This window comes from Muscardinus avellanarius (genome assembly GCF_963383645.1).
Source record: "Muscardinus avellanarius genome assembly, chromosome: 21".
NCBI lineage: Eukaryota > Metazoa > Chordata > Mammalia > Rodentia > Gliridae > Muscardinus > Muscardinus avellanarius.
This window is the reverse complement of record NC_137807.1, coordinates 24954952-24964191: the sequence shown is the minus strand read 5'-3', so window position 1 is coordinate 24964191 and position 9240 is coordinate 24954952. Positions and strand designations below refer to the sequence as shown.

The following is a 9240-nucleotide window of genomic DNA, read 5'->3' as shown; positions in this document are numbered from 1 at the left end:
TTTATTTTGAAACAGAATCTAAGTTGCAGTGGCCTCACTAGCTAAGGCTGGTCGCAAACCTGGGATCAAATCCTCCTGTCTCAGCCTCCCAAGTACTGGGATTACAAGCATGCATCATCACACCCGGCTCCCAGAAGGAAGCTTTGAACACTGGCGTTTGCAAGGGCTCTTTTGCTTTTTCTTTCTTTTCTCACAAGGGTCCTGAGTCCTTGCCCGGGCCTCCCCTGAGCCAGGCGCAAGCATGCGAGAGCAGGCCATCTCTGCGACAGACAAAGCAGCCACGTGCCTCGGAGGCGGCAGTCCCCCAGGCGAAGCGCGCGTGCGCGCCGCGTCACTTCCGGCCCCGCCCCGCCGCTTCCGGCCCCGCCCCCGAGCGCCTCCGGCTGCCGGCCTCAGGGACCAGCTTCCGGCCAGCTCCGCCCCCTCGCGAGACTTGTGCGGCGCGGCCATGGCGGGACCGTGAGTGCCGCCGCCGGGAGTCCAGAGGACGGGTTGGGACGGGACTGGGACACGGGAAGCCCCGGCCGCGGCCCCCGGGAGGGAGTGGCGGCTGGGACCGAGCCCCTCCGCGCCGGGCAGCCGCCCGCGAACTGGCTCCCGCCTGTCCCCAGATGCCGCGCCACTGCTCCGCCGCCGGCTGCTGCACACGCGACACTCGCGAGACGCGCAACCGCGGCATCTCCTTCCACAGGTCGGCGCGTGCGTGCTGCGGGGACCTGCGCATGCGCCGCGGGGCGCCGCGGGGCGCGGGACGGGAACCTGGGAATGGGAGGTGGCGGGGCCGGGCCCGTGGCGGCCTGTCCAGCCCGGAAAAGGAGGACCCAGCGCCCGCAGGGCTTTCCTCGCCCTCTCCACGCGGCTGGAGGGCGCTGCGCACGCCGCTGATCTTCTCGCGGCCTCAGTTTCCTCGTCGGTGCCTGAGCGGGTGGTGCTAGGCGGGCAGGGCCGGGGGCCTCCGGGCTGCGTGGGCAGGGCGGGCTCTTCCTGCCTGGGGGGCTTGAGCCGCGTGACCGGGGTCGCGGGCAGCCTGGTGCTCACAGATCTGTGCCGCAGACTGCCCAAGAAGGACAACCCGAGGCGAGGCTTGTGGCTGGCCAACTGTCAACGGCTGGACCCCAGCGGCCAGGGCCTGTGGGACCCCGCCTCTGAATACATCTACTTCTGCTCCAAACACTTCGAGGAGAACTGCTTTGAGCTGGTGGGAATCAGGTGGGCCTCCTTGGTAGGCGGCGATGGCCATGGCGAGGGGCGTCGGAGGTTCTCGAGACTGGGCAGCTGTGGGCACTGGTGAGGAGACCCTTGCAGCAGCTGGCTGAGGACCGCTAGGTAGCCCTGGTTCCAAGGGTGCTGTTTCCTCTTCCCACCTCTGTCTGTTCAGGAAACCCCGATGGCCAGGATCACTGTGCCAGTGACCTGTGACAAACCACCTTTCCCGGGATTCAGCACCCAGTCCTTACTGGTTGATCACCAGCACCCTGGTGGAGCTTCTCCACCCACTTTAAAACTTCGAGGAGCCCTGCGTGGGGGCGCACGCTTGTAATCCCAGCATTTGGGAAGCTGAGACAGGAAGAATGCCATTTGTGGACAGCCTCAGCTACTGCTTAGGGAGGCCCTCTGCAACTCAGTGAGGTCCTGTTTCAAAAGAATAAAAAACAGGTGTGGGGGTGTAGCTCAGAGGCAGAATGCCCCTAGGTTTCATCCTCAGTACTGCAAAAAAATAATGATAATAAATAAAAAAAAGCCTGGAGTTCTGCAGGGGAGAGCTTGGTGGGACGCGCCCACCATGGCAGTCCCGCGTCACCGTCTGTAGTATGCCTTCGGGCCTCCCACAGCCCTGGTGAGGGGAACCCGTGCTGGGGCCAGGGGCAGACGCGCAGGGCGGCCACACCTGTTCTCCAGCTCACTCGGGTACTTTTCCCCAGTGGGTACCACAGGCTGAAGGAAGGGGCGGTCCCCACCATATTTGAGTCTTTCTCCAAGTTACGCCGCACAAGCAAGACCAAGGGGCACAGTTACCCTCCTGGGCCCCCCGACGTCAGCCGGCTCCGGAGATGCAGGAAGCGGTAAGTGCTGCAGGTGGGGTGTCCGCTCACTCCCAGCCCAAGGCCGAGGCACCGGGCTGTGGGTGTCTGCCGGCAGGCTTGCTGGACGGCCCTTGCCGCACCCACCCTGTGTGCTGGTGAGGGGAGGTCTGGCCTTAGCAGTCTTTTTTCTCTCTCGCTTTCAGCTGCTCTGAAGGCAGAGGGCCCATGACGCCGTTTTCTCCACCTCCTCCTGCTGATGTGACCTGTTTTCCTGTGGAAGAGGCCTCCGCCCCTGCCACGTTGCCAGCCTCCCCAGCTGGAAGACTGGAGCCTGGCCTAGGCAGTCCCTTCTCAGACCTTTTGGGTCCGCTGGGTGCCCAGGCAGATGAAGCGGGCTGCAGTGCGCAGCCCTCCCCAGAGCAGCAGCCCTCCCGTCTTGAGCCGCGGCCGGTCTCGCCCTCGGCCTACATGCTGCGCCTGCCCCCGCCGGCCGGAGCCTACATCCAGAGTGAGCACAGCTACCAAGTTGGCAGCGCCCTCCTTTGGAAGCGGAGGGCTGAAGCGGCCCTCGACGCCCTGGACAAGGCTCAGCGCCAGCTGCAGGCCTGCAAGCGGAGGGAGCAGCGGCTGCGGCTGCGGCTCACCAAGCTGCAGCAGGAACGGGCGCGGGAGAAGCGGGCACAGGCGGATGCCCGCCAGACTCTGAAGGAGCACGTGCAAGACTTTGCCATGCAGCTAAGCAACAGTGTGGCCTGAGGCGGGCGGGCCAGCTGCTGGCCTGGACTGCCACACCACCCGCCATAATAAAGTGGGTTCTAGGAGGCCCTGCTGTCTGGCTTTCCAGGGTTAGTGGGCTTGTTCCACACAGTGCCAAAGCGCCAACAGGGGTCAGATCCTGGGGACCAAACTAGCTGCAGGTTGGGAGAGCCTGGTTCCCACCCACCCTCAGTGCCACGCTGGCAGACAGGTGGCAGCCACCCGCCTGTGTGACTCCCATGCCACGGTTCCCCCAACGGGACTCAGTGGTGTGAGCAGGGACCTGGGGCAGTGCCAGGCACCATTCCTTGGGTCCTGAGGCAGCCTTGACTTCAACAGGCCAGCCCCCTGAGAGCACTCGGAGCGGAGTCCACGCCCAGTGTTGTGCGGGCGCACAACTAGCTTTCGTTCCTGTCGGTCTCAGGCTGGCCCTCTGCGTGGCTGGCCTCTGAATGTCACCGTGAGGAACGGGGCAGCAGTGGTGATCACTGGCCTCCAGGGGCTGCTCCTGACAGGTAGTAAGGCCCAGCAAGAGACAAGGGGTCCTGGAAGGGTGGGGAGACCTTGGCCGCAGGCAGATCCCAGGGAACAAATCTCCTTAACCCCAGGGCCAGCACATATGGCTCTGTGTGTGTGCGTTGTGTTACCAGGGATGGAACCCAGAAGCATTCTACCTCCGAGGTACAATCTCAGCCTTTTTTTTTTTTTTTTTTTTTTTTTTTTGGTAATGGGGTGGAACCCAGGGGCTTTTCTACCTCTGGGCTATATTCCCAGACATATTTTATACTTTATCTGAAAACAGGGTCTCACTAAGTTGCTGAGAGCATGACTCAGTAGCAGAGGCTGGCTTCGAACCTGTGTGATCCTCCTGTTTCAGCCTCCCAAGCGCGGGATTACAGGCGTGCCCACCACGCCCGGATCCTGTGTGGCTTTTAGTTTATTCCTCTTTTTGTCCAGAGAGGTGGATGCTGCCGATTACAGAGTCATCACAGAGCAGCCTGGGTGCTGCGAGAGCCCCGCCTGGCAGAAACCAGATGGGTGGCCAGGGCGCCCTGCACCTCGGCCGCTATCTCGGAACCCCGTGGCTGAGCTCACCGGAGCCTGTCTCACGCCCGCCCCCTTCCAGCTCCCTGGCACTGGCCACTTCCTACCTAGCTGGCGCTCTGGACCTAAAGCCCAGTCCCAGCAGGGACGGAGCACGGATGGGGAGGGATGGCGCTGCAAGGCCGGGGAGGCCAGCGGACCAGTCCCAAGATCAGCCTGGCTCCCTAGCAGAGGAAAAACATTCCCGCATTCTTGCTCACAAAGGCAGAGTGGGGCCTCCCCGTGGTCGCAGGTCACACGGAGGATGCGCCCAACTCTCCTCAGGACCCAGTAGGCTGCACGTGCGGCCAGCGGCGGATGTGCAGGGCCCAGCCCGGAAGACCCTTGGTGGGGCTTCAGGAGAGCAGGGGCCGGCCTGGAGGCCCCACACCCGGCCCCTCCATGTCTGGGTGACACCTCGCTAAGCTGCCGAGGCTGGCCTCGAGCCTGTATCCTCCTGCTTCAGCCTCCCAAGTACTGGGAGTACAGGTGTGCGCACTCTGCCGGCCTGGACATCTCTAGTGGCTCTCAGGCCCTGGGGCACCCACCGTGGTGAGGTCCTCCAGGGGCGAGCCGAGGCCACCCAGTAGTTCAGCCCCTGCAAAGCCGCCCTTCTCCCTCTCCCCAGCCTGGACTGCCTGCAGCTGGGCCAGGGCACTGTGTGACTGAGGGAGCCGGACCTCCTTCAGTGCCACTGTGGGGGCACTGCGGATGGGACCCAGGGGCACTCCACCTCCCAGTTATACCCCCAGCTCCATTTTGTTTGTTTGTTGAAACAAGAGCTCACTAGATTGAGTCTTACTCCTTACTGGGGCTGTTCTTGAACCTGTGATTCTCCTGTCAGCCTCCCAAGTACTCGGATTCCAGGTGAGCACCACCAGGCTTACGTTGTATTTTTGGGGGGGATGGAACACAGGGGCATCTTACCTCTGAGCTACACCCCAAGCCCTATTTTATCTTTTATTTTGAAACAGGGTCTCACTAAGTTGTTGAGAGCCTTACTAAATTGCTGGAGCTGGCTTCAAACCTGCGGTCCTCCTGTCTCGGTCTTCCAAGTACTGGGATTATAGGCATGAGCCACAATCTTTATTTTTATTTTTTTTTAGTACTGGGAATGGAACCCAGGGACATCCTGCCTCTGAGCTATACCCCCAGCCTTATTTTTTTAATTCCTTTTCATGGTATTAGAGTCAAACCCAGGGGCATTCTACCTCTGACTTACAGCCCCAGCCCTACTTTTTATTCTTTTATTTTTGAAACAGGGTCTCACTAAGTAGCTGAGGCTGGTCACAAAACCTGATCCTCCAGTCTCGGCCCCTCAAAAGCTGGGGTTACAAGTGTACGCCACCACGCTGGGCTTACCTTCTCTATTTGAATCGTTTGGGGAGTGTGAGATTGTCATCCACAGGAGAAAAACCAGCCTGAAGGAACTTCTTGTGTTGGCAAGTAAACGCAATCAACTTCTCGGCAAGGAGGGGTGCACTGCCTTGTCATGGATTTCTCCTCAGGATATCCACGTGAACAGAGAATTTGACGACCTCGCTGGCTCGACAAAGGTGGCTCTTCCAAAGCTTTGCATCAAGACTGGTGCCCGTAGTACATGCCTGTAATCCCAGCGCTAGGGAGGCTGAGACAGGAGGATTGCAGGTTCGTGGCCAGCCTCAACAGCTTAATGAGGCCTTCCACAACTTAGTGAGATCCAGTGTCAAAACCAAAAGTAAAAAGGGCTAGAGGTATAGCTCAGAGATAACACCCATGGGTACAATCCCCAGTACACACACACACACACACACACACACACACACACACACACACACAAACCCCTACAGAATTCCCAGGTGAACAAGAAAAAGAAAACGTGTCTATGCAAATGCCTGTGCATGAATGTTCACAGCAGCATTAGTCATAATATCAAAAAGGAGAAATGCTCACCCATGGGTAAATAAAATAAAATGCGGTATGTTTGCACAATGGATGATTACTCAGCAATTAAAAAAAGAATCATGCTGGGCATGGGGGCTCATGCCTGGAATCCCAATAACTAGGGCGCCTGAGATAGGAGGACCGTGACATGAGGCCAGCCTGCGCAACCTAGGCAGACCCTGTCTCAATATTGAATGAGCCAGGCGTGGTGGCCACGCTTGTAATCCACGCACGGGTGAGGCTGACACAGGATTGTGCAGGTTCGAAGCCAGCTACGCTGGCTTAAGAGACCGTTTCAAAAAATATATATAAAATAGGTCTGGGAGTATAGCCCGGAAGTAGAAGGGCTTCAGGGTAAGAAGGGTTTATAGGAACCCCAGTACCACAAAAAAGAAAAAAATTATATACATACATTCATATCACACACACACACATAGAGGGGAGGGAAAGAAATAGGCAGGCAGCCAGGCATGGTGGCGCATGCTTGTAATCCCGCATTTGGGAGGCAGAGACAAGAGGATCGCACACGTTCGAAACCAGCCTCGGCTGGTTTAAGAGACCCAGTTTCCAAATAAAAAATAAAATAGGTCTTGGAGTGTAGCCCGGAGGTAGAAGGCCCCTGGGTTCCAACCCCAGTACCACAAAAAAAAAAAAAAAAAAAAAAGGAATAGTAATAATTTTAAAAGTAGGGGCTGGGAGTATAGCTCGAAGGTACAATGTCCCTGAGTTCAATCCCAAGTTCCGAAAAAAAAAAAAAAAAGAATTTATAAAGAGGGAGGTGGCCGGCCAGCGGCACCCGGGGAAAGGTCCGACACACAACCCTTCCTCGTTTGGAATTTGTGTGCGGGGCCTCGTGTGCACGCTGAGGTCCAGCTCCCACCAAGGCGGCGTCGGGGCCGCTCCAACCCCGCGGGTCTAAGGACCTTCGGGAGAGATGGACCCCATCGTCGCCGACAGCGAATCGGCATCCTTCCCGCCAAAGCTGCCTCCAATCAGAAAGCGCCATCGCGCGGAGGGGCGTGGCGGCCAATCAGAAAGGGTCCCGGGACGCCGGCCCGCCCCCGGGAGCTCTGGGCCAATGAGCGCGCGGGCGCGTGGCGCGGGGGTTGGAGGCGGCGGCGGTTGGGCTCCGCGGGCGCAGACGGTGGCGGCTTCGGGAGAGCAGCATGGTGAGGCCGGGCGGCGGGCGGCGGGCGCAGGAGGGGCGCGGCCAGCGGGCCCGGGCCCGGGCCGGGAGGACGGGGCCGGGGAGGCAGCGGGGCGCCGCGGGCTGCTGGAGGGAGCGTGTGTGGTTGAGACGAGGCCGCGAGCCCGACCCGCAGGAGGAGCGGGCTAGCGCGCGTTGGTAAGATGGCGGCGCCCAGCCCTCCGGCTAGAGACCGTCCTGCTCTCCCCAAATCACTGCTTTTATTGTCCCTGGTGCTGCAGGGACTGAACCCACAGGCGCTCACCTCGAGCTGCGCCCCCTGCCCTAGTTTTTATTTTGAAACGAGGCGTTGCCGAGGGTCTAGCCGAGTTGCTGGGGCTGGCCTCGAAGCTGTGTTTGTGCAATCCCGGTCAGGCTTCAAAAAAAGTTTTTCCTTCAGTGCTGGGGATTAAATCCAGAGTTAGCCTGGCGGCATGGCAAACGCCTGTAATCCCAGTCCTTGAGGCTGAGACAGGATTGCAAGTTCAAGGACAGCTTCAGCAACCTATAGAGACTCTTGTTTGCAAATAAAAACAGAAGTAGGAGTGTAGCTTAGAGGTAGAAGAAGGTCTCTGGGTTCAATCTCCAGCACCAAAGTAAAAGAAACCCGGGTCTCTCATGCTAGGCATCATTTCAGCCCTAGGCTTGATAGAGACGAGGTAATGGTCACTAGAAGTTGAGAGTGTAAACTGGGCACATTTGTAATGCCAGTACTTGGGAGGCTGAGACAGGAGGATCACACAGATTGGAAGTCAGCCTCAGTAGCTTAGTGAGGCTTTCAGCAAGTTAGACCCTGTTTCCAAATAAAATATAGATGTGGGAGTGTAGCCCAGAGGTAGAAAAGCCCCTGTTTCCATCCACAGCACGAAAGGAAGGAAGGAAAGAGAGAAAACAGAGTTGAGGGTATAGCTTGGAGGTCGAATGCCCTGGGTTCCATTCCTCAGTACCACAAAAAGTAAAGTTATGAGAAATTGGGGCACAGTGGTGCATGTCTACAATTCTAGTATGTGGGTGGCTAAAAATGGAGGATCACAGGTTCTAGGCCAACACGTAGTATCTTAGTGATAAAGTTCTGCAAAAATAAAAGATAAAAATAAAACGAGGAGCTGAGCTTGGTGGTGGATGCTTGTAACCCCAGTATGTGGAAGGCTAACACAGAAGGATGGCAGATTTGAGGCAATTTAGCCAGACATGTTTCAAAAATAAACATAGGGCTAGGGGTGTGGCTTGGTAGAATGCCTCTTGCTTCAAGCCCCAGTTTTGAAACAAAACAAAAACAAGCCAGGGATGGTGCTGCATGCCTGTAATCCCAGTACTTGGAAGGCTTAGACAGGATCACAAGTTCGAAGCTAGCCTCACCAACTTAGTGAAACCCTTAGTAACTTCAACCCTGTTTCAAAATAAACAAGGGTGGAGGTATAGCTCAGAGGTAGAATGCCTCTGGGTTCAACCCCCTGCACCCCCAAAAAAGAGAAAGAGAAAACAAGAAAAGCAAGGCCTTACCGAAAGAACTAGGCAGCCCAGGGCATCTGGCACAGAGCGAGGACGCTGCTCACTGCCCCGACCTCATCAAGGCGAGCCAGGCCCTGAAGCTGCATGGGATCAGCACCCAGAGCACAGCGGGTGGTGGGCAGTGGTGCAGGCTGATCAAGGTGGGCAGAGGGAAGACATGCAGTGGCCACAGGTCATGGCCCGTGGTGACCTGGGACCCAGCCCATCTTCTCTTGGCAACTCTACTTACTACGTTATGCTTCTGTAGGACACGAGCCTCACGTGCCATGACTAGAAAAAAGGAGCTGACTGTTGACTTTACATGACTTCCAGTTTTATTTTGGGCATTACTGGGGATTGAACTCAGGGCATTCTACCTCCAAGCCACACCCCCAGCTCCATATTTTATTCTTTATTTTGAAACACGGTTACATTAATTTGCAGCAGGCCTCACTAAGTAGGTGAGCCTGGCTGAACACCTGCAATCCTCCTGTCTCAGCCTTCCAAGTATTGGAATTACAAGCCTGTGACACCACGCCCAGCTTGATTTCCCAGTATTAACCTAAAAGTAATCCTGTTTTATGTAGCCACATCCATATAGGTTCTGTGCCTAACTCTGCCACTTAATGACTTTTAGAGCAAGTCAGTTAGCACAGGAATGAAGTTACCTAGTACCCCTGCAGGTCACATTTAAGAAAGGTCGGTAAAAAACTAAATTATTATAATGTTATGCATGTTGTATACTTTGCATGGCCGTAAGGTGGCCCCGCCTCACAC

General features: G+C 57.1%; 1 protein-coding gene across 1 annotated transcript; it reads left to right on the top strand.

Moving 5' to 3' along the window:
* Positions 1 to 611: 611 nt before the first annotated feature.
* Positions 612 to 2780, top strand: THAP7 (THAP domain containing 7; the record flags this gene model as incomplete). Its single annotated transcript, XM_080717630.1, has 4 exons — positions 612 to 691; positions 1054 to 1209; positions 1923 to 2063; positions 2228 to 2780. The coding sequence occupies 4 exons, from the start codon at positions 612 to 614 to the stop codon at positions 2778 to 2780; spliced, it is 930 nt and encodes a 309-aa protein (XP_080573756.1).
* Between the last annotated feature and the right edge of the window lie 6460 nt (positions 2781 to 9240).